The sequence below is a fragment of the Dichomitus squalens genome, assembly GCF_000275845.1.
Source record: "Dichomitus squalens LYAD-421 SS1 unplaced genomic scaffold DICSQscaffold_18, whole genome shotgun sequence".
NCBI lineage: Eukaryota > Fungi > Basidiomycota > Agaricomycetes > Polyporales > Polyporaceae > Dichomitus > Dichomitus squalens.
In genome coordinates, this window is record NW_006766900.1 from 29,792 (window position 1) to 51,686 (window position 21,895).

At 57.0% G+C, this 21,895-nt stretch overlaps 11 protein-coding genes across 11 annotated transcripts; 8 read left to right on the top strand and 3 right to left on the bottom strand.

The window, feature by feature from the left end:
- Positions 1-153: 153 nt before the first annotated feature.
- DICSQDRAFT_155591 (uncharacterized protein) lies at positions 154-1,616 on the bottom strand. The gene is made up of 4 exons (XM_007366420.1): positions 1,025-1,616; positions 821-971; positions 647-761; positions 154-590 (listed from the first exon to the last, which is right to left on the bottom strand). Exons 1-4 carry the CDS (start codon positions 1,423-1,425, stop codon positions 169-171), a joined length of 1,089 nt encoding a protein of 362 aa, XP_007366482.1. The 5' UTR covers positions 1,426-1,616; the 3' UTR covers positions 154-168.
- Positions 1,617-2,713: 1,097 nt separating this feature from the next.
- On the top strand, positions 2,714-2,905 carry DICSQDRAFT_62413 (uncharacterized protein; the record flags this gene model as incomplete). Its single annotated transcript, XM_007366421.1, has 1 exon — positions 2,714-2,905. A coding segment is annotated over one exon (192 nt), but the record flags the coding sequence as incomplete, so codon positions are not given.
- Positions 2,906-3,101: 196 nt separating this feature from the next.
- Positions 3,102-4,993, bottom strand: DICSQDRAFT_181155 (uncharacterized protein; the record flags this gene model as incomplete). Its single annotated transcript, XM_007366422.1, has 3 exons — positions 3,102-4,473; positions 4,527-4,762; positions 4,820-4,993. The coding sequence occupies 3 exons, from the start codon at positions 4,991-4,993 to the stop codon at positions 3,102-3,104; spliced, it is 1,782 nt and encodes a 593-aa protein (XP_007366484.1).
- A 1,515-nt stretch (positions 4,994-6,508) lies between these two features.
- DICSQDRAFT_20920 (uncharacterized protein) lies at positions 6,509-6,670 on the top strand (the record flags this gene model as incomplete). Its single annotated transcript, XM_007366423.1, has 1 exon — positions 6,509-6,670. A coding segment is annotated over one exon (162 nt), but the record flags the coding sequence as incomplete, so codon positions are not given.
- A 102-nt stretch (positions 6,671-6,772) lies between these two features.
- On the top strand, positions 6,773-7,052 carry DICSQDRAFT_62275 (uncharacterized protein; the record flags this gene model as incomplete). The annotated part of the gene is made up of 2 exons (XM_007366424.1): positions 6,773-6,929; positions 6,979-7,052. Coding segments are annotated over 2 exons (231 nt in total), but the record flags the coding sequence as incomplete, so codon positions are not given.
- Positions 7,053-7,335: 283 nt separating this feature from the next.
- DICSQDRAFT_147655 (uncharacterized protein) lies at positions 7,336-8,949 on the top strand (the record flags this gene model as incomplete). The annotated part of the gene is made up of 2 exons (XM_007366425.1): positions 7,336-7,345; positions 7,397-8,949. The coding sequence occupies 2 exons, from the start codon at positions 7,336-7,338 to the stop codon at positions 8,947-8,949; spliced, it is 1,563 nt and encodes a 520-aa protein (XP_007366487.1).
- A 464-nt stretch (positions 8,950-9,413) lies between these two features.
- On the bottom strand, positions 9,414-11,516 carry DICSQDRAFT_181157 (uncharacterized protein; the record flags this gene model as incomplete). Its single annotated transcript, XM_007366426.1, has 2 exons — positions 11,155-11,516; positions 9,414-11,095 (listed from the first exon to the last, which is right to left on the bottom strand). The coding sequence occupies exons 1-2, from the start codon at positions 11,351-11,353 to the stop codon at positions 9,414-9,416; spliced, it is 1,881 nt and encodes a 626-aa protein (XP_007366488.1). The 5' UTR covers positions 11,354-11,516.
- An 842-nt stretch (positions 11,517-12,358) lies between these two features.
- DICSQDRAFT_107055 (uncharacterized protein) lies at positions 12,359-14,281 on the top strand. The gene is made up of 4 exons (XM_007366427.1): positions 12,359-12,909; positions 12,978-13,175; positions 13,230-13,336; positions 13,398-14,281. The coding sequence occupies exons 1-4, from the start codon at positions 12,669-12,671 to the stop codon at positions 13,983-13,985; spliced, it is 1,134 nt and encodes a 377-aa protein (XP_007366489.1). The 5' UTR covers positions 12,359-12,668; the 3' UTR covers positions 13,986-14,281.
- Positions 14,282-14,656: 375 nt separating this feature from the next.
- On the top strand, positions 14,657-16,763 carry DICSQDRAFT_87478 (N-acyl-phosphatidylethanolamine-hydrolyzing phospholipase D). Its single transcript, XM_007366428.1, has 10 exons — positions 14,657-14,951; positions 15,010-15,037; positions 15,091-15,215; positions 15,274-15,401; positions 15,463-15,515; positions 15,579-15,595; positions 15,644-16,237; positions 16,307-16,433; positions 16,491-16,694; positions 16,749-16,763. The coding sequence occupies exons 1-8, from the start codon at positions 14,773-14,775 to the stop codon at positions 16,431-16,433; spliced, it is 1,251 nt and encodes a 416-aa protein (XP_007366490.1). The 5' UTR covers positions 14,657-14,772; the 3' UTR covers positions 16,491-16,694; positions 16,749-16,763.
- Positions 16,764-17,183: 420 nt separating this feature from the next.
- On the top strand, positions 17,184-18,869 carry DICSQDRAFT_170807 (uncharacterized protein; the record flags this gene model as incomplete). The annotated part of the gene is made up of 11 exons (XM_007366429.1): positions 17,184-17,268; positions 17,328-17,370; positions 17,440-17,465; positions 17,523-17,646; positions 17,705-18,082; positions 18,148-18,196; positions 18,266-18,285; positions 18,319-18,379; positions 18,447-18,554; positions 18,610-18,742; positions 18,808-18,869. 11 exons carry the CDS (start codon positions 17,184-17,186, stop codon positions 18,867-18,869), a joined length of 1,089 nt encoding a protein of 362 aa, XP_007366491.1.
- A 359-nt stretch (positions 18,870-19,228) lies between these two features.
- On the top strand, positions 19,229-21,348 carry DICSQDRAFT_87483 (NIF-domain-containing protein). Its single transcript, XM_007366430.1, has 7 exons — positions 19,229-19,682; positions 19,743-19,811; positions 19,980-20,096; positions 20,150-20,254; positions 20,316-20,574; positions 20,652-20,842; positions 20,913-21,348. Exons 1-7 carry the CDS (start codon positions 19,266-19,268, stop codon positions 21,180-21,182), a joined length of 1,428 nt encoding a protein of 475 aa, XP_007366492.1. The 5' UTR covers positions 19,229-19,265; the 3' UTR covers positions 21,183-21,348.
- The last annotated feature ends 547 nt before the right edge of the window (positions 21,349-21,895 follow it).

Sequence of the window (21,895 nt, forward strand, 5' to 3'; positions counted from 1 at the left end):
TCATGCCATATACAACGTGTAGAGATGTATGTCATATCCCTAGCATAAAGGATCCATAGAGTGAAGCATAAGCATAGGTGGACATGAAGATAGAGCATAGAGGGGAAGCAATATAACGTCCGCACAAGTGATAAGTCTCGTACACCCCAATAACGAACATTTGCTTTATCACTGCTCTAGCATCTCCGACCCCTCCCTCGTCCGTCTGTTGATCTCCTCGTCCGTTAGGAACGCCGCCTCAAGGCCAGCGACGAGCCATCGCCCGGCGGACCTGAACACCCATGCAGGAGGGGCGGCGTAGCCCACCAGGACATACACCAGCTCCTCCAAATCTCTCAAGACGATGGCGCCGACTGCGTACAAAGCAAGTAGCGCGATCTCCAACGTGCGGAAGAGGATGTAGGGGGAACAGCTCAGGAGGAACCATAGGAAGTAGGGGATGCCAATGGCCAGGTTGGACAGGACAAGTAGTAGCCTTGCCACAGTCAACCCAAGAAGTCGCGGGATAGTTTCAGAGACGAAGGGTCGCATATGGTACCTGACGTAGGCACGATATTGCCGGGCGGCCAGCAACGGCTGAGAGGGACGCTCTGTGTTCAACATGCTCAATGAGCCTGTCCACACTTGACATCTAGCAGGAACGTACCAACAACTCCAATGACTCTGTGGCCATCGCTGAGCAGGACATTGATGGCAAGCGCGCTGAGCTTTTCGACTGGGTGCCGCCACAGAGCCAGCCTGTCACGATTAGCATCGATAACCTGGCTCAGATTGGAGTTGACGTCATCTGGAGACAGAAGAAAATAGTCAAGGCGCGTACGAAGCAGTTCTCCATGCCCCAAGAATCTTTGATCACTCTCAGGTCCGCGCATCCCGTCTCATCGACAGGCACATCCATCCACAGTTGCCCAAAGCCTTCCGGCCACACCCTGACAGATTCGACATCTGGGTACCATTTGACGCGAATGACGCTGGGGAAAACGCGTCACGTCGGTGAGGATGCATCAGCGGACCGCAGACTCACCCATCTTTCGGTGGGCCAGTTACTGGGCTCTGCCGCAAAAACGCTCTCCTCGCACGTTCCCCCGGCCCTTGCGGCGCGAACACGAACAATCTCGCCACGGTGAACGCGTATTGGACGCGAGATATTGCGACTGCTTCCCATTCGCGCCGGACTTCCGCGTATGTCGCCTCCTCGATTGTCTCGCCAATCTTCCACCTGTTATCTGCCCATAGCGCCGCCTGCTTGGGATGAATGAGAGTGTAGGCGAGAAGGGCCATGTAGCGAGAGAGGCAAGAACTCAGGTCCCATGGCTTGGAGCCCGGCGGCGGCGTGGTGAGGACATAGACCACCTCCGCGAAAGGGGGTTCTCGCTCCTGCACGAGCTCTTCGTACTCTCGCCGACAGATGATTCTCGTGGCCATGGTCAGCACGAGAGGAAGCCCAGCAGTGACACGAGAGAAAGGACGGAGAGATCCCTAGGGGATTGCAGAACAGCGGGGCGGCTACTTCAACATGTTCCGAGGGATGGCCCGGATGGGATGCATGTCTCTCAACGATCTGTCAAGGCAGTACAAGACTTTCAACGCGTTGCGAAGCATCGGTGTCCTGGTTCACTGCAGCCTCGCGGCGCACACTTCTGCATTACAAAGGCCGGGGCCCTCTTGAGCCCTTGTACTTGAGCGCCGTGGAAACATGGAGGCCGAATACAAGGCGACGATTTTCTCATCACATCCTACAAAATTGCAGTCCCTCAGTCCAGGAGCAAAATATAGGTTCTTTGAGCTACACACCCACTTAAACAGTGACCTCAGCTACTATGCGCGACGCATGTAGCACGTCCCCGCAACCAGGAGCGATGCAATTCGGAGCAACTCGCGTATAATTGACTCCAAGCTATCCCGAGCTCTCTAGCACTAGCATGGTTCGTGAATGAACGTGAACGAGGAAGCTGAAAGCGGATGTTTTGGACGATTGTCAATGGATGTGGTGGTCTACGGTCTACCAAGCTTGCCGATTGGAATCGGCCTGCGCGCCTCAACAGGTCTTGACACGTGCGTGACGACCACAATATGTGCTTACTTAGGCTGTTCTTGTACCTCTGTCGCTGTGAACTGCCTCGGAATTTGCCCTTCGCACACGTTCCGCGCAAGGGTCGACCGAGAATGCGATGCTCTCACGGCACAAATCGTAGCAATATGTACACTAATGCTCGTCAAATAATGGCAAGCCACTGGGTAAAGACCGGGCCAGCGGGAGTCGCCGCGGCTTTCGTTCCTTGTTTCGGCGAAGACGGCTGACTATCGGCCAACTCAGACTCGTAACTGCTCTGTATAACCGAAACATACCCAGATTGACATACAACATATGTTGCTGTACGCAGTGACGCCATCAAAGATCGCACGCAAGGCACTACGCGCCCGGAATTCTATATATGATTCAAGAGAGACCGTATTTAGAAGCCTAAGCGCCTTTGATGAAGTCATAACCCGCAATCCCCTTCGCTCCACTGATTGTAGGTTTACATGTTAGGTTGCAGCCACTGCCACAGAGATGTCGGTCAGTCTAAACAACAGTGCACGGCTGGACTCATTGCTGATAACTCATCGCAGAAATTCGTAGATCCACTTTGCCAGCAAGAAGGTGCGTGCCACGATCTCTCAACGCCAAAAGAAACTCTGCGTGAAAAGCTTACGTCAAATTGTACTTGCAGCATGCTCCTTGCAAGCGTGCTTGAAGAAGAACACGTATAGCCCCGAGAAATGTGATGACTATGTTCGCAAGCTGTACAGATGCTGCTGGGCAATGTACCAGCAAACAGATGGTAAAGGGGAGTCGACCGCTTGCCCGCTCCCAAACGTCACTCGTCGCTGGCTGGAGAAACATGGAGAGAGCTTGAAATGACTGTGTATGATAGCGACGACAGATACCAGGGTGTTCGGCTCCTTGTCATACCTTCACGTGTACGGTAGGATTCCGTAGGCTACAACAGGTCGGCTAGACTTGTGATGGGCCGACCTCAACACAATCAGGGCATTATTCGAACAAAAACAACAGAGTGACATCTACGAGCGAGGCTCTTGCGGCCCCATACAACAGCTCAGAACGGCTCCGCGTCGGACCATGCACTGGTGACCGACTCTGTATCCTCCTCCCGCACCCTCATGACGGGGATGACAGTGACCCCACGTGGCAACCCGACGTCCTCCTCATCCTCGTCCGCATTCTCATCCTCGCTTTGAGTGCCAAGCTCGTCCTCATCAACCATATCCGCCCACCGTGCTCGCGCGCTCTGCACAGGCTGGGCTTGCTTTGACGAGCCCTGAAATACTGCCGCCGTCATCGTAGAGTCGTTGGACGCTCCGATATGGCTCCGTATCGGAACCTTGGCAGACGGCTTCTTCGCTAGCCTGTCCGGCGATAGCTCTAACCCTGATATGTTCAGCTGTTCAACGTCAAGGCTCTTGCTAGGTTTTGCAGGAGACACAGAGCGCACGTCGGTGTCGATGGTTCCAGAGGGTATAGGGGATACTGCAGATGGGATGTGCGTGGAGGCGGTGGGCGTAGATACCAACGGAGGCGCAGATGATACGGCCCCGACGAGCTTGCTCGCGCCCTTGCGTAGGTGGGGCGGAAGAGCCCTCGGCTCTGGATTCGTCGCAGGGCCGCGTGCACCAGGGGACGACGAGGCACGGATGAACTTGCCCTTGACCGTCGTGAGTGGAATGTCATCGCGCAGCCGCTCGACCGCGGTATCCCTCTCGGGACTTGCAGACCCAGCACGACTGGACGCCTCGGACGAGGCGTCGCTCGCGCTTGCGCTGTCGCTCGCGACATCCGAGCCCGAGTGCGCTGAGCGCCTCTCGCGGTCTTTGTCGCGTCCGCGCTCCCGCTCTCGGCGCTTGTTCCGCGCCTCCTTCTCTTCCTGCATTCGCTTCATCCGCTTCTCCATCTCCTCTTGACGCTTGCGCCGCGCACGAGCACGACAGACCCCCCTAGAGCACATCACGCCGTGTACCTCGCACAGCTCTGGGTCTAGCGGCGCGTCCGTCTCACCATAGCCTGCCCAGAGTGTCTCTACATCTTCGGAGGGGACGGCACTTGAGCCCTCGACGACGCAATCGCCCTTTGGGATGTCGGCCCCGTGGATCGCCGGGACAAAGCGAGGGGCAAGGCCCGGTGGCGTGAGAATAGCAGGCATGGGCACCCAATCTTCTGACTGGGATTCAGAGTCGTCGAATGGCTCAGATAGCGGAGTGAAAACCGGAGTGCTGCGGTTGGGATATGCAGACGTCGCGGCGGTAGTAATTGCGGCGGGCCGTGCGAAGGGGGCAAGGATAGGTCTGTTCGTGCTGCTGGCGTCATTGTGGAACAGGCTGGCGGGGAGAGGACGACACAAGGGGTTGCGCGAGATGTCCTTGTCCAGAGGCGGCGTGCAGAAGCGTGGCAGGGGGTATGGATAGACGACGTTGCTGCGGCCGGCGACGTCAGATAGTCGACTGGGCGCAGAGGCGGGGAGACTTACCTATCCCTCTCGGGGTTCCAGTTGCGGAACCAAGAGGATTGGATATCTCTCCTAAGCCACATCACTTTCTCAATGGACCGTTGTGTAGTCATCTTGCACGGGAAGATCTTCGAGACTTCGCTCGCGCTCTTCTCACTCGGGGCCTTGAGGAATTCACTCCAACGATGCTCGCCGAGAAGAAGGCGTAAATCAAGGAAGCCATCCTTCGGCACCTCGATGATGACCACGTTCGGAGACTGTTGTGAGACTTCTGATCAGCCGTTCAGACAGCGGAGGATGAAGGAAAGCCGTACATTGGGCTTGTGATAGAAAGCGTACAGGTTTTCCTGTCCGATGATGCATGCGATCCATCGCGCGACCGTCTTGCTGTCCTCAGTGCCCAACTGAGGCAGTTGGGGGTACGGATTGACGACCGTAAAGTATTGAGTATCGTCCGCAGGAGGTGGCGTTGCTGCACGTTTCGGCATCTTCGGAGGCTATACGGCGTCGCAGAACTTCTCGACGTAGTAGGATGTGAGTCTTGAGCACCGGTTAGCAAATGTGGGGTGGACGTGAGATGACAACTGAATGAGCCTTATATGAGACAGGCCATATCATGACCTACCGCATTGTACCGTAGCAACTTAGCTGAAGTGGAGTGGCGCTGGTACAATGCGAACAAAGCGGCCTGCAGCAAGTGTTTCACGTTCAGCCCTCTGCCATTAAAGCGATAAAGAGCTAAGTAGGACTCTGAGGACAAGGCCTCGCTTAAGTATCTCCCACCTTGATCACTACCTCGAAGGTCGTTCATTAGGAGTCTTTCCTCTCCCGCCATGAAGAGAAAATGAATCAAAATTATCACCACCCGGAGCGTTGCTTTTCCCGCGACATGACGATCTATGGACGGCCGACTTCTAAATGCTGCAGCTGGGCATCAGCTGTTCAACATTTGAGTGGCAATCATCTCGGCACGACCTCACCGAATGAAGGACATTCCGCATGTCCGCCTGCAACCCTAGAATGACATACCCTCTGCTCGTTCTCTCGGATGCCCCACTTATGACCAGCACACGCGAAGCAATGGAAGCGGTGACCATGGGAAAATGTCCTGCTTCGAGACGTCAACCTGCGGTAATTTGGACGGCCTTTCCGGTCGCTTTTCGAAACGTTCGCGGCAAGCTTGCGGAGCGAAAGTCCATGTTCACCTGGTATGGCGTGTACGCAGGGTCAAGTGCTGGTTGGCGGATCAGACCAAGCGGCAAGCCGAAACACAGCATCCTAAGTCGTTCGGTGAATTGATGGTGCTTACTTATGTACAGTCGACACCCTCTTAACCCATAGCCCTCGGGACAGGCCCGAATATATGGGTTTTGAGGGGTTATGGGCTACGAGAACTTAAGCGCCTCATAAGCGCCCCTGATTAGTCCCAGTTAGCGAGCGCTGGAAAGGCGTCTACTGACCCTTTGAGAGAGCGCTATGAGATTTCGAACAGACTCACCTACCCACAACGTGGTCGGAGCATGGATGGACACTGGGAGGACTCTGGGAAGCATGCATCGAGTATTGCAAAGGTTATCGATGAGCGTAATCTCAATGTGAGCCCTATTACCGTATGGGTTTTGGGCCCTAGAAAGCTATGGGTTATTGGGTACCAGGGGCCTATGGGTTATGGGGTCGAATTCCCCCTATCCCGACTTGGGAAAGCCAAAATCCTATGGGTTTCGGGAGTTTATGGGTTACCAGGGGTATGGGTTAGGAGGGTGTCGACTGTAGTAGGGATTCAACCTTAGGCCTTATCATTGACAGATCTTACCTCACAATTGATGTATTTGTAAAGACACTTTACTTCCCGATGATGGGACCCTGATGAGCTTCTATCAGATTGAACGGGCCTACTTGTACGTGCGCATCCCTGCCCGCGAGCACGACTTGGCTCTCTCCTCCAACGTCTTCGACGGCCCTAGGGACACGCCCGCCACAACACGTATAGACGCATCAATAAGATGCCTAAGCGTCTTCCCACGCCTGAGATTGACGATGGAGCAAAGTATCTAACCGTCGTCAACCCGTATCCATTTCGCCCGAACATGTACCTCCCCAAACCTCGCGAGCTTTTCGCGCAGTGGATCGCGGCATGCATTGGCCCCAGCATCGGCCCCAGATATCTTCGCGCATTCTATCACAAACCAACAGTAGGTTCACAGCGTGGACAGACGAGCGGGTCATGTGTTCACCCGTAGCGTTCGCTCTGTTAGTCCCCAGGATGCATTATCGTCGAAGTCGACGAGTCGCTTCCAAGCTTCAGGGTGTTGCTTGGGCTACACAAATGGTCTGAGTTCTTGAAAAACTCCAAGGGCCACGAAGAGACAGTGTCCGGGGTATACTACTGTACATACGGATCAGACCGTGACGTGCAAAAGAACGGTGAGCCTTCTTGCACTTTACCTTGTTCCACATCTGATGTTGCGTACAGGATGGCTGCGCATCGACGTGGAGGACGGGTGGTTCCTGAAACCTACGAAAGCGTGCGTCTGCCCTGAAGAGTAAGTACTGGCTCTAGCTGAACACCCGCTGGCCGTGCAGTTTCGTTGTCCCTTACCCGTCGACATACTATTGCGACGTCCCGAAGCCCGGAAGAGACGTCATCCAAAACGATCTCTGTCGTCCGTTGCCAACTCAGAGCTTCCCGCCTCCTCCGCCGCCCCGGCCAGCGCCCGTTGTCGGTACGCCCGAATGGCAAGAGTGGAAGCAGAAGCAGGACTCCGTGAAGCAGATCCGAGCTTGGACCCGCAATGGCAGGTCGGAGATAGTCACTCCAGGCCCAGCAGCTATGCAGGCCCGTAAGTTCCTCTTGCCACTATATCTTCCCATTCCTCATCCCTCTTACCTAGGGAGCAGTGGTCCGACCATTCCACTTTCTCTGAGTGTACCCCCTGGGCTCGCCAGGGGAAGTCCCTCTACGAGCAGTAGCAGCGGATCGACGATTAGTGACGCTGCGGTCCTCACTCCGACGGATGACTTCGATGGCGATGAGTTTCCACGTGTCGGCATGGTCAGCGAGAACGTCCAAAGTGCGCTCGAGGCTTTGACTCTGAACGGCGGAGTTGATGACGAAGATGAGGATGTGTACTACACTGTGGCTGACAGCGAAACCCTAGCGGGCGACGCCCTAGAGGCGAAATACGCGACTATCCTCGACAAGGAGGTGGAGGTGCGGTCACTCTGGAACGACTACGTCCCACCTGACGACGGCCTCGACGAGGACGACGATGAAGAAGACGACGAAGGCATAAAGAAGGCTGCCGCGAAGAATCCCGAGCTCTGCAAAGTGCACCACATCGTCTGCAAGAAGGGCATCTGCCGTGACTACGCGATCCAGCTCGCCCAGAAGCGCAAGCGCGACCGCCTGGAGGAGATCCGCAAGGAGCGCGAGAAGGCGGCCGCAAAGCGCGAGAAGAAGAACGCAAGGCAGAACTTGTCCGGCACGAGCACTCCCATGTCCGCGTCCGGGACTGCGAGCGGCGCGACGAGCCCATCGGGCGCGCGTTCGCCCCCGCCGCACTTGCGCGCTGGAGCCCCACGCCAGCTCCCCCCGCACCTCAAACCTGGTGCGTCTGCTGCCGCCATGCCCAGGTCCACGCCCGTCTCGCCTGTTGTAGAACATGGCCGTGACGGACGAGTCACCCCGACGCCTTCGCGCCGACAAGACGACGATGACGATTCGCACTCGGTCGCGCCCTCGAGCGTCGGCTGGGGAATCATGTCCGACACGCCCTGGGGCCCCGAGGTGAAGCAGAAGGGGAACGACTGGGGGGTAACTCCGGTGAAGGCAGCTCCTCGCCGCAACCCCGCCCCTGTGTCGAACGTCAACGCTGCCGCGAGCAATACGAAAGCATGGGGCGCATGGGGCAAGGCGCCGTCGATCTCCGCGTCATCTGTGCGGCGGAACAACGGTGGCTGGTCGATTGGCTCGCGCACTGAGACTGGTGACGGTGACGATGACTGGCCGACTGCTGGCCAAGTGAAGTCTGCCGCCCCGGCGCGCGCACCCGATAGCCCCTGCCCTACCCGCGAATTTGGCGCGTGGGGCAAGGCCCCATCCATCTCTGCGTCGTCGGTACGTCGGAACCACGACAGTTGGTCTAACAGCGGCCGGAGCATCAGCGACAACGGGGAAACTCGGTCCGTCGCGGCGAGCGAGGGTGCTGGTTGGGGTGCAAACGCTGGCGTCAATGCCGACGCCAACACTGACGGGCCGTGGGGTAGCACAGACGCGGTCAAGGCTGCGAGGGCAACGAGGGTAGCGGGGAGCAACGTCGACGGGAGGAAGAAGACATGGGCGGAGTTGGTGGACGACGAGTTGGACGGGCTCGATGGGCGGTCTGTCGCTGCGAGCACAGAGAGCGGCCAGACGTGGGGGAACGTTAGTGCGGGCCCGTGGTGAGTGCCAAACGAACGGATGAAGATTCTGTGAAGTGTTTTCCTGCTTTTCTTGCTGTACTCGTCTGACTGCTATGAGCTATGAATGTCCTGCATCCCGAGAAACCCTGTCCTGCTGTGCACACGACTGTATTGTCTTACTCTGTCTCCGTCTGTCGTCTACCTTCTGTATTCGCTTATTTTCGGAGGTGCATCTCATATCCACATCCGTGTTATTGGACCTCCTAGCGTTACGCAGCCTTCTGCTTTGCACGTCCTCGTACATCTCATCTAGGTTTCGAAGATTACTTGCTGTATTACAAGAGTACTGACATGTGTGACTCAATTATTCGACTTTTGACAAATCAGACAACATATTGACATCGTGACAACAAGCACCAAGCACAGCGATGAACGATAGACTACACATCCTAGCACAGCAACATATCATGTATAAAAATCAAGCACGAGGCATCTCCAATGCGTATATCACCACTCCTGGCTCTCGCTTGGGAACGGCTTCTGCGTCAACAACTCACTCGGGTTGACGTACCCGTAAGCCTCGCTGTACCCTCCCCCATCCTGGCTCTGGCTCTGGGACGCGAGAGAATCCGCGTTCGGCTCGCTCTTGACGTCCCTCGCTGCAGCCTGAGACTGCGTCTGCGACGCTTGAAGCTGCGACATCACCTGGCCCCGTCGCGGGAGCGGCAGCACCCCCGAGCGGAACGTCCCGCGCGTCCCCGTCGCTGGCCCAGCGGATATCTGCAACGCCAGGGGTGCAGAAGCCTCGTCCGGCTGTTCGTCGACAGCAGGGAGCCCTCCGGGGTTCGCGTTCGTGCGCGTAGCTTTGCGACCGGCGCCGCCGGCGGAAGGCGGCTTGGACGTCGCGCGCCGCGGTCCCGCTGCTGACGGTTCCGCACCGGGCTGCATCTCCGACTGCGTGCCCGTGTACGTGTCGGACGACGCACGGCTGCGCGTCGTCCGCCTCGGCAGAGGGAGGATCTTAGTCTGCGAAACTGGTGGAGGAGCAGGAGCCGGAGTTTTGGACCGGCTGCGGAGCGTGCGCGTCGAAGGCGGGACTTGAGCAGCTTGCGCTGAGTGCGAGTTCGAGCGTGTGCGCCGGCGCGAGAGGGGAGGGGAGGACGGGTTGGAGGAGTGCGGGTAGGCGAGCTCCTGCTCTTGCGCCGAGGGCTCAACCTTGAGCTCGGGCACTTGCGTCCCTGTCTCCGCGGGGAGTACCGGATGCGTGGACTCAACAGCGTGCGAGCCCACGTACGACTGCGGTTCGAGCTGCGAGGAGGGCTCTGACTGCGTATGCGGGCGCGCCGAGGATGACACGGACGAGCTGCCGCCCGCGTTTTGGCTGTCGTGTGCACGCGACGCGTGAGACGGGGCTTGAGAGGGCACGGGGGAGGCGACGTTCTGCGTCAGCGCGTCCTCGACCGCCTGCGCGGAGCCGTCAGACGCCGCTCGAGGGCTGTACGCCGAAAGTTTGCTCGGGGAGGCTTGAGGTTGCGGGTGCGAGAGCGTCGGAGAGGTTGAGAATGGCCGCGGCTTGTCTGGAGAGGGCGACGGACCCGAACCTGTCCTACGTGGAAGCGAAGACGCCGCTGGCCGCGCCCCCAACGTAGAGGAACTTGGCTTCCGGTCGACAATGGGCGACGCTTGATTTTGCTCGCTCGAGTGATTGATCGCGTCATTGACCATGTGTGTCAGACTCGGAGAGGGGGGGACTGACGCCGCGGACGGGGTGGACCTGGGCGAGGACTGTGCGGTGTACGACGCGAAGGACGTGCGGCGGCGCTTCGCTGAGGGCACCGACGAAGCCGGTGAGGGGTCCGAGAGCTGGACCTTGGGAGATGGGTATGCATTGAAGCTTGCGCGTGGATGCGGGGGCTCTCTGCGGATATCTGAGGAGGTGGAGGGCGATCGCGAACTGGACGGTGGACGGTGGAGGTGGGATGGGATGGGCGGGGGGGTTACAAGAAAACTCGAACCACCGCGCACGGAAGCAGGATTGCTTCGTCGTGGGGGCACGGAGGCGGAGTTGCTTCGTCGTGGAGGCACGGAGGCGGAGTCGTTTCGGCGCGGCGGCTCATCGACCTCCATGCGTGTCCGCGATGAAGACCGGGTGGTTTGGGTATGGCCTGGGACCGCTGCCAGGAGGCTGTCTACGCAGGGAACGGGTGGTTGGTTCAGTGAACACACGGGCACAATCATCGACACGCACCTGTAGCCCCGCTTCTTCCCTCAGTTGAACGCAGATATGCGTCGAGGTCGCGCTTCCTGACCTGGAGGATGTTGACCTCGTTCAAATGGGATTGTTGCAAATGTCTGCGGAGATCCCTGCCGTCGCGAAACGTCTCCGGACACCAGTTCCAGTTGCAGCTCCACATCTTGGGCACCGCAAATTGGACTTGGTCCATCATGCCAGAGGTCGTCGCAGATCGGTGAGATATGACGGGGCGTGTGGTGTCGATGGTGGCGTCGATGACCGACTTTCCCGGCGGTGTGCTATAAAGCCCAGAATATTCCTGAGGTTGGCGAGAACCTGCGATACGCTCGCTGTTAGTGCTGTAGGACGAACGAAGCGCCCCGAGGATAGCGTTGGCAGCGATGTCGGAGAATGAGAGCAGGTTGCAAACTGACGGCTATCATTCTATAGCCTTTAGCGCCCGTTGCACTTGCACAAAGTATGTTCTTTTACCATCGTATGTACTCGCTCACTTTTGTCTCTTGTATCAGACCTTTGGAACAACTAGCCTATCGCCCTCAGCAATATGGAAGCAGCGCTGTGTCACTGTCACCATGACGATAGTGCGTCAATGTTAACGTTCAAACGACATCAGTAAGCCCTCGAGAAACTTCGTGCTATGTCTACCCCCTGGAACGACGACTTTTTCATTCTTGAACTGTGCCTGGATCCCTGCTCTGAGTACTCCTAGTGTAAAGTGGCTCGAACCCGCCCGTCGAAGCCATTACACCACAAGGCAGTGTCACTAAGAAGTTAAGTTCTCAACCACCGGCGAGTAGATGTGCACATTACCGGGCTTGATCGTGCTTAGTGTGACCGCCACCCTTACACCTAGTAGCCTTTTATACGATGCCGTGCAAGGACCCTCTGTCAGACACCTCCGTCTCATACCTGGGCCCCAGCAGTTTGTATGACCTGCCTGTCACCGTGCAGAAGGGACATCAGCGAATCACTGTCTCCGTCTACAGCAACATTCAAAGTTGAGAGTTTCTGCACATGTCATCCACCCCAATACTGGCCATCAATGCTGTGTCGTTCCCTGTATGTATGTTCTCTAAGCCTATCGGCTCCGGAGCTCATTTTTCAAACGTTACAGCATGCGGCGCGTGGGTATTGAGGATGGTGGAGCAAGCACGGAGTGCACGCGCCGGGTGCACTATACTCAACGCCGATTGGTTCTATTTCTGCATTGGGAGAACGCTCAAACAGCAACAGATTGGAACAGAATGGAACGCGCACAAATATCAGGCACACGAAGTTCGGCATGTTCTCTGCAGTTGTCTATCGACCACGACCACCCCTGCCTCCGTGCCCTCAATCTTCCCCTCTCTCCATACCTCCCGTTCCCCGCCTGCGTGCTCACCTCACTCCCTTTTATTTGCAGGCCCCACACTCTTTCGAACTGACGATCTCTCCCAGGCACGCTCACTTTCGCACTCCACTCGCTCTTTCGCTCCAGAACCCTCTTCGAATCCCATCCCGACTTGAACATGCATCTATCCGCATCTGTCGCCCTGTTCGCCCTGTTCGCCATTCCGGTACCCTTCGTCAGGGCGCAAGTGAAGCCCAACAACCTGGCGGCGGCTTCGACCTCGGGCGCACTCAGTGCTCTCAAGTACACCAAAGTCGGCAGCACAGGCTCGTACAACCAGGTCACAGACATCATCCCTGGAACGTTCCCCACCTGCTCCGCCAACCCGTTCTGCATTACGACCCCCAAGCAAATCAGCGGTACGTCCTCTGATCCTAGCGCTCATGCGGAGATAGAGAGCTGACATGGACCCGCTGCGCCTGTGCAGGGAACCTGGCGCCGTTCGATGATGAGATGACAGTGGTGTTCAGGGGCCCCATGAACTTGTATGATATCGCCGTGTACCAGTCGACGAACGCAAGCTCTGCCAGCTGGAACAAGGTCAGCTCGTGGACCGCCGGTCAGCAGCCGTCCAACCTCGTGTTCATGAACAACAACGGCGGCGACGCCAGTGGCGAGTGGTCGAGTGCGTTTCTGTTATGAAGTGATGCCGTTTGCCACGTGGCTGACGCGTTTGCAGTCTGCGCGGGCTCGAGTCAGTCGTACGCCAACGGTGCGTGGACAGACGCTACGACGGCTCCGAACAAGGAGGTCGCGAACGGCTTCCTCGATGAAGACCACGAGATGGCACGTCCTTCTCCCTCTCCTTATCATTCTCTATCCCGATCCTAACCTTATCCCAACACAGAACATCATGACCGCCACATCCTGCCAAGAAATCTCTTGCGCAGGCTTCTCGCGCGGTACCGCGAACCACGGTTGGTCAGGCAGCAAATTCTTTGTCTTCACCTTCGACATGCCTTCATCTTCGTCTTCTACCAAGACTCCCGCTATCTGGGCGCTCAACGCACAGATCGTCCGTGCCGCGCAGTACGGCTGCAACTGCCGCGGGACCGGCCCCCAAGGCTGCGGGGAACTCGACATCCTCGAGGTCCTGAACAATGACCCATCCGCGAACATCAACCAGGCGATCTCAGAGATCTATTCCCCGAAGGGGGCGACGGGGACGGGAAGCGGAGGGTTCTTTGCGCGCCCGACGGATGGCAAGGTCACCTATGGGGTCATCTTTGACGTTCAGACAGACCAGATCGCGATCCAGAGGTATACGCAGTGGGACTACACCCAGGGCCAAATCACCAGGAGCCTAATGGAGGGGTACCTCAGTGCGCCTGCGCTCGTTGTGCCCTTTGATGGCTCTGGAGCGAATGGGAAGAGGGAAGACGTGCGCTCGAGGATGTTTGGGGCTCACCGGCGCCGTCACCACTCCATGCACTGAGACATGTTCATACTGAGGACCCTTCTACGCTGGCCAAGCTTGCCGCTTTCTCGTTCCAACTCCCCACTAGTTCCGTCTAGCACCTGTTTATACCCTCGCCGGCTGGCCGTCGCCCCAGGCTGCTACTCTCTCACGACCTGTTTAAAACGTTTACGTCTGCCATATCGATGTTTTGCACAGGGTGCACGTCAGGGTGTATCGTTCACAATCTTTTGTTAGACAGCGCTAGGCGTTGTATTCTCTGCTCGTTTGCTGTAGAGCTGCGCGATGCTCGTATGTTATAAAGCGCACATGTTGTTATTTTCTCTCGGGCACGGCTCTGCTACATCCGCGCTGCCGTGCCACGTAAGTACCAATTCCGACAATAGCATCCGGACTCGGAGGTATGTGGGTCACCTCATCGGCGTTTGTCTGGCTATGTCGCTTACATTTAGACACTCAAATCCGTCATATCATGTTCGTTATACTCACAGTCCGCCCATCAATATTGCGCTTTCGTGTTCTTACGGCATTGCACAAAGCAAGTCTCATCCCGGACATGACGTACGCATCGCGGCCCCGGAGCGGATGAGGCAATTCAGCCGGCAACGCGCTGTCCTCGGACTCTGCGGATTACTTATCAGCGCTAGCTTCTTATGAGAGTGCTTTACTTATGGCTCGGATGACGGTCCCCTCCTTCCTCCTGACCAGACGAGCACTCCATTGCTTCTACAGACTTCGGCCTCCGCTCTCTCTAGCTGTCCATCGGGACTCTACCAGGACGCCGCTACCAAGTTGTTCGCGCACGATGACTACTGCTCCAGGACAGCCGCGGAAAGATTCGCACGGAAATAGCGGGGTCGCGCGCACTCGCACAGGAGACATCGTGGTGGAGAAACGGAAGGAGGCAAAGTGGACGGACGCGCCCCCCGCCCATCACGCCAACAGGAGCGCGACATACTTCCGGAACCCTTGGCCATCGTTCAGGTACGTCCTCGACTTCGTACATGTACTGACAGGGCGTTCGGAGATTAACCGCGCGTAGGTTCTTGCCGCCGTCACGCTGGCTCAAGGTCAGTGTGCAAGTGCGTCCCGTGCGCAGTTCTATTCATGAGATGTCTTGTAGGCCTTCTTGGCAGCACCTTGGACCGTGCCCAAAATACCCCCCGACCTCTCCGCACAAATTCCGTCTCAGGTACCGGATTGGGGCGCTGGCAGCGCACCTGACAGCGTCAAAGCAACGTGGCTGGGGTACGCATCGTTGTGCCCTCGCTGCCATTCATCGTGCTGATACTGGTGTTACGCGCAGCCATGCATGCTTCTTGGTCGAACTGCCGACTCCAGAGGGTGCTGTGAGAGGCCCGAGAATATTGTTCGACCCTGTACTGTCCCACCGCTGTTCGCCGTTTACATGGGCGGGTCCAGAGAGGTTGCTTCGTGAGTATAGCATCGCTGTGGCTGTGGCAGTAAGGAGCGAGACCGACGAACGTAAACCTAGCGACACCTTGCTTGGCTGAGGATTTGCCAGAGGTTGATGCAGTCGTGATCTCGGTGCGTCACTTCCCTGTCAGACAGAGATGCTGATCGCCTACTGACGTCCTCCCTACTGAACAGCACAACCACTATGATCAGTGAGTCACCATCCCACAACCCTGCGGTGCGTACTGACCGTAAAGCAGCATGGACGCAGCCACGCTCAAGACGGCCTGGGCGCGGTCCCAGCCGCACTTCTTCGCGCCGCTCGGGAACATGCCGCACTTCGCCGCCTTAGGCATACTCCCCTCGCACGTCCACCTCCTCGACTGGTGGGAAGAGGCCGCTGTCTCTGTCACCTTCCCTACAAATCCCTCCTCCCTACCTCCTCAACAGCGGGAGAAGAGCGCGGGGGTGCACGCGTCCTTCGTCCTCACCTGCACGCCCGCCCAACACACCGCGGGCCGGACCGCGTTCGACCGCTGGCACACACTCTGGGCGTCCTGGGCCGTCTCCGAGGATCCCCTTACTCCTCTCGAAGGGCGGGAGCCGAAACAGGTGTACTTCGCGGGTGACACGGGCTACCGCACGGTCCTCGTCGGGGAAGACGAAGGGGAGGTACCGCGCTGCCCTGCGTTCAAAGAGATCGGCGAGAAGTTTGGGGGGTTCGACCTGGCGCTGTTGCCGATCGGGGCGTATGCGCCCCGGGATATGTGGAGTGGCCTGCACGCGAGCCCCGGGGACGCGGTGCTGATGTTCAAGGACGTGAGGGCGAGGAGGGGAGTGGGAATGCATTGGGGGTGCGTCCTCAATTTGTTTGAGGTCTGATTGTTGGAGTGTGGGGGGTCAACTGATGTGGGATGGCGCAGGACATGGACTTTGACAAGTGAGCCGATCATGGAGCCTCCGGAGTTGTTGAAGGCGTCCGTTGCGGAAGCGGGATTGGCACCTAATGCGCTCACGGTGTGCGCGTTAGGGGAGACGACTGTCGTATAGGTATGTCCACGTCTCGGTCTCAAGGTCTGACAAATTACGTGCTGACGCTCCGTTCAGAATAACCCTTTAGTTTCCTACATTATAATACAGTATTCTTCCCGGGATGCGTCGCGTTCTTCGATGTGATAATGATGCTGGAAAGTGTTCCAGGGCATTAATTGGCTGTGCATAGTCGGTGGTATGACCTCTCCTGCTGTGATGTTCCGTTGGAGCTCAAGCCCTCTGGTCCCAAGCCTCAAGGCCGTATCGACACTGTAGAAGGTGGGCTTTCCCTCAGGTGTTGTCTGCTAACGGTTCATGACGACGTCGAATAAGGCGCTGGATGCTGCCAGGAATTCTTGAGAGGCCTCGATCTTTACTCACTTCCGCAAGCTCTGTGTTTTCCCGAGTTGGTACTCCATATCCTCAGAAGCCGCGGGGCTATCTTTTCCATCTCAATGTCGTTAGACGCACCTAGGCAAACGGTAGAACACCGGAGGTAGTCACGCACTACCCCGCGCTGCTTCACTTCTCCGATAACCTTTCAAATTGCTCACGAGGTACCACCAGGGAAGCGTTCCGCCATCCGGGCTATGGTTCCTGAACCCCGCGATTCCGATATTCAGCCGGGTGCTCGCTCCGAGGGAGCGCAACTTAATCCGAGCAAATTCCAGACCCTGTATATCACTGCAAGAGAAGTGGCTATCGACGCCACCCAAGGGCTCCGTAACCTGGACAAAGTTGTAGACTTAGGCTCCGGCTTCAGCGACGATGTTCTCAAAGATCGGGCTTGCAGCGTTGGCGTCGGTCGTGTTTGTGCGCTGCGTGGCGGCTCAGCAGCCGGTCTGGGCCCAGTGTAAGCCATTTCTCTCGAAGATGGTACGACGTGTGTCCAAGGCTCACCTGCTATTGTAGGCGGCGGAATTGGCTGGAGCGGGGCAACGACTTGTGTCTCGGGGTATGCACATTCTTTCAGGCAGACATAAGCAATGGCTTCAGCTTTGCTCACGCTGCACCCTGTGGACAGTTCTGTCTGCACGGAGCTGAATGACTGTGAGTGGTGGCACAATGTATGTCGGATTGACAGACTCAGAGCGGTCTCATGCGCAGACTACAGTCAATGCATACCTGGTTCTGCATCTAGCGCCCCCGCCCCGACGAGCACGTCCTCGACCTTGACCGCACCTACGAGCGTGCCGAGCGGCGTCGGCAAGGCGAACTTCTGGTTCAGCTTGTGAGCATTCGCATTCCCGCAGTCTTGTAGCAATGTCATTGAACATGCTCAAACAAAGCGGAGACTCTTACACTCAAACCGGGTTCACGACCACGGGAGCCATTCCCGCACCAGGAAATCCGCTCGGCAATCCGCCTTACCCGGGCTACACAGCTGTCGGGGGCACGAACTGGATCGACGTAGACACGACGGTGTACAACAAGTCACTCGTGCTCACTTACAACTACGCGTACGGGGGCGCGACGATCAACGCGTCGCTCGTTACGCCGTACGAGCCGACAGTGCTGTCGCTGATCGACCAGGTGAATGAGTTCATGGGCCAGGTGGCGAATAAGCCTGCAAGCGCACCATGGACGAGCGAGAACGCGCTGTTCTCGGTGTGGATTGGGATAAACGATATTGGGAACAGCTATTACGAGTCTGGGGACCGAGACGCGTGAGTTGGCCGAGGCAGCTGCACGGATTACAAAGGCAAGAGAGGTTGATTACTTCGCTGGGCAGGTTCTCCGACACGCTGTTAGATTCGTACTTCGGCCAGGTCCAGGAACTCGTAGGTGTTCTTCGACTGTCGCCTTGATTGCATTGACCAATGACTGATACGACGTCCTTCTTGCAGTAGTACGCACATACCTCGCTTGGGTCCTTTTTCGTGGACTAATGTGCTTCTCGCAGCAACGTCGGCGCGAGGAACTTCCTCTTCATCAACGTTCCGCCTATCGACCGGTCCCCACTGGTCAGTAGAGCTCCAATCGAAGTCAAGCTGGCGTTCAAATGCTCACCGTCCTTCGCAAACCGTGTAGATGCTTGCCCAAAGCGCTGACGCACAGGCCCTAGAAAAGACCGTCATTGCTGGTTTCAACTCGAAGCTCGCCGCTAGGGCGCAATCGTTCGCTGCTGCGAACTCGGGCGTATGTATCCTGAGCCATGCATTCCCGAGAAATATTTGCTGAGGCTCCCTTGCAGGTTACAACATGGCTCTGGGACTCCAACACCGCGTTCACCACTGTTCTTGACAACCCGACCGCATACGGATTCGACGACGCCGTATCGTATGGAGGCACCAACGACTTCTGGGGCAACAATTACCACTCATCGAGTATGTCATAAATACCAACCTTCACACCGGCGTGTCATTTGACCATTTCTCGTCGTGCTGTCTAGGTGCTGCCCAGACACTTTGGGGACAAGGTGTCGCTGCCGTGCTGAATGATACCGTCTGGTGAGAGGGATGTGAAGATTCTGAGTAGGATGAGAGATGGTTTGCGAACCTGTTTCTGAAGTTGGTGACAGTGTCTTCAGTTACTCGGCTCCACGAAATCGTACTTGTAAATCGCTTGCACCGTTATCTCCTGTTCGATGAATAGTACCTATTCATAGCGAGCCTTATACGATACGGGGGCTGCTACTGCAGTGCAAGAGCTCTGATACAAAAATTCGAAACCTCAAAGACTGAGAATCAAGCTTTGGGGGCACTGGTAGTACTGTAGTTGAAATATGTCGCAGATCATGGAGTTTCGACAAGTCCATAAGAGGCAATACAGACGCCAAAAAATGTCGCAGGAAGTATGCAAAAGCGCCTGCACAACTCACTTCTCCCGGTCACCTCCTCCGTCCAAAAGATGCTCCAGGCTGCATTCAGATTACCGGTGGCACGCAGCTTTGCCAGCCAGTCTGTGCGCACGTTGGCGTCGAAGAGTACGCCCAAGAACGTCAACAGGCCACTGCCAACGAAACCCGCTCCGCCGCCGCCTCCCCCGTCAGGAGCGAAACTCACGAACCAAGCGGACGCCCCGAAACCCATCCCTAGTTCCTCTGTTGTCCCTAGTCTTGACTTTGACCCAGAGGGCCCTGAATCGGGAGATGCCAACCGCGAGCGTACGGGTGCCAAGTCGTCCAAGGACTCGCTGTCGAGTATCGAGCGGAGACGACAGTTCATGGGCCGCGTCTCGCTTGCGATGCTGTTAGCCGGTGCTGGTGCAGTGACATGGATTGCCGGGAGGCCATGGGAGGAGGATGAGTTGAAGGCGAAGAAGCTGGTGCGTCCCGAACCCTCCTAAAGCGTATGACGCATACTAATGCTCCACGTCCGACTATAGTCACCGGAGGAGGCGGCCAAATCCACACGATGGGAGCGCACGAAAGCACGGTTCACTGGCATCTTTGACGTGCGTCGAGGTTGATTTCTCCTGCTCTTGCTACAGTCGGGTTTGTGCTTTCGAGACTCGATCCCGTGAGAGCTCTAGCATTTAACCGTGATCAACATGGGGTCTGACCCAGCTGGGCACATGTCCCCACTGGTGGTCGTAACTACTATTGACGTTGCTTTACTACAGACCTTCACGGAGCCATTGTGGCCGGAGCTGCTCCCTCCACCCCTGCAGGGCGAGATGTACAGACCATACACTCTGCTAGTTTCGGTAGACGACCTGCTCGTCACTTCGACATGGGATGTGCGTACTCCCTCGACGGAATGCTCATGTGAAACTGAAGCGCATTCTCTCAGCGTCAACACGGGTGGAGGACAGCAAAGCGTCCTGGAGTCGACTATTTCCTTGCGTACATGTCCCAGTTCTACGAGATCGTGGTGTTCACGACTCAGTACCATTACGTGCGTTGCGTCTTGCTATGTACTGTGCGTGTACCTCCTCAACCGTTGATTGTGTTCGCAGACTGCCATGCCGATCCTCGACAAGCTGGACCCCTACCAGTTCTACATTATCCACCGCCTATTCCGCGACGCGTGTCGGTCAGAGAACGGTCAGCCAGTGAAAGATTTGTCGTACCTCAATCGCGATCTGTCGAAGGTCATCCTGCTCGACACCCATCCAGAGCACGTGAAGCCCAACCCCGAAAACGCCATCATCTTACCGAAATGGACGGGCGACGCGAAGGATCGCGGGCTGGTTGCCATGATTCCCTTCCTCGAGTGTACGTTCGCGCCATCACCTTCTACCCGAGTCTTAGCCGCTGCGACTCGGTCTGCTTACGCTTCTGCGCCATGATAGCTATCGCTATCTTCAGAACGCCTGACGTGCGACCGGTCCTCAAGGCGTACGAGGGGAAGAACATCCCGATCGAGTACGCGAAAAAGGAGGCGGAGATGAAGCGCAAGCATCTGGAGGAGTACGAGCACAGCCGGAAGGGCCTGTCGCGCGGCGGCTTCACGTTCGGTGCGCTGTTCGGCGGATCTGAGCAGGTATGTCTCAATCACGTCTACAGTCCGTGAGCGCGTTTCGCATTGGCTCTAACGCGTCTCTCTCTCCTAGCCGTCGGCCGCGTCCCATGCTCCCTTGACGTACCTAGAACAGAAGCGTCTGGAAGCGCAGCGACGGTACCTCGAGGAGCAAGAGTACCTGAAGCAGAACAAGGAAACTCTGGACAAGATGATCAAAGAGCAGGAGGAGGCGCTGCAGCGGGAAATGCCTAGCACGTTCTGGGGCGCTACGCAGGCAATCCTGTCGGGCGGCCCTCCCCCTGCTCCCCCTCCCGGCCAGCAGCAGCAGCAACCTGCGCAGTTATCAGTGGAGGCGAAGTAGACGGATCATCCATCACAGCGCGAGTTGTGCTGTTGCCCTTGTATACTCGCTGCCCCATGTTACCCTACATCCATCACACCGCTCTGCCCCTATCGACCTACGGTAATACATCTAATCTCTAGACCGAGAATTCGCGTCGACACACGGGGCTTGTTGTTCCTAAGACCACAGTACCCCCTCCAGATGTCTGCTGTGTTATGAGATGCCGGCGGCGATGTTGCTTCATGCGTCGGTCTCAACAAGCGTGCAGATATCAGTCGATATAATGATCAATGCCGAGACGACGCACCTGCGACGACTCAATAATCATAATGGCATGGACAATGGCGGCAGGAGTAACACCTGCATGGGCAGCCCATGACTTAATCAAGGAATAGGATGGGTCCGGGTGGGAGGCCAGCCAGCCCCTGACATCCTCTGCAAGTGAAGAGGTGTCTTTAATGAGGAGGATAAGACATGAAGTAAGGTGACCCGGCCGCTACCAAATTACGAGATAGACTAGACGTACCAACCAACGTGTGCTTCAGCCTGGCGTCCTTCCGCGAAGGCGCATGCTCCTTGCCGGAGCACCAAGTCAAGTGCCGCTTCTTGTCGTACCAGCCCACATGTGGAATGGATTCCCGGATCTGATCCAACACCCTCATTTTGTCGTCGAAAGACGGGGCACGTTTATTGACATCGTAGAGAGCTGCAGCATTGGGGTTCGATCGGAG

Bases quoted from the DNA above. Each gene is read 5' to 3' on its own strand.
- DICSQDRAFT_107055 (XM_007366427.1), top strand. From the start codon at position 12,669: ATGCATCTATCCGCATCTGTCGCCCTGTTCGCCCTGTTCGCCATTCCG. The intron at 12,910-12,977 runs GTACGTCCTCTG...GCGCCTGTGCAG, and splicing joins GACCCCCAAGCAAATCAGCG to GGAACCTGGCGCCGTTCGAT. The intron at 13,337-13,397 runs GCACGTCCTTCT...ATCCCAACACAG, and splicing joins TCGATGAAGACCACGAGATG to AACATCATGACCGCCACATC.
- DICSQDRAFT_87478 (XM_007366428.1), top strand. From the start codon at position 14,773: ATGACTACTGCTCCAGGACAGCCGCGGAAAGATTCGCACGGAAATAGC. The intron at 14,952-15,009 runs GTACGTCCTCGA...AACCGCGCGTAG, and splicing joins AACCCTTGGCCATCGTTCAG to GTTCTTGCCGCCGTCACGCT. The intron at 15,038-15,090 runs GTCAGTGTGCAA...GATGTCTTGTAG, and splicing joins CGCCGTCACGCTGGCTCAAG to GCCTTCTTGGCAGCACCTTG.
- DICSQDRAFT_155591 (XM_007366420.1), bottom strand. From the start codon at position 1,425: ATGGCCACGAGAATCATCTGTCGGCGAGAGTACGAAGAGCTCGTGCAG. The intron at 762-820 runs GTACGCGCCTTG...AATCTGAGCCAG, and splicing joins GGGGCATGGAGAACTGCTTC to GTTATCGATGCTAATCGTGA. The intron at 591-646 runs GTACGTTCCTGC...TGTTGAACACAG, and splicing joins CAGAGTCATTGGAGTTGTTG to AGCGTCCCTCTCAGCCGTTG.
- DICSQDRAFT_87483 (XM_007366430.1), top strand. From the start codon at position 19,266: ATGCTCCAGGCTGCATTCAGATTACCGGTGGCACGCAGCTTTGCCAGC. The intron at 19,812-19,979 runs GTGCGTCGAGGT...GCTTTACTACAG, and splicing joins GGTTCACTGGCATCTTTGAC to ACCTTCACGGAGCCATTGTG. The intron at 20,255-20,315 runs GTGCGTTGCGTC...TTGTGTTCGCAG, and splicing joins TCACGACTCAGTACCATTAC to ACTGCCATGCCGATCCTCGA.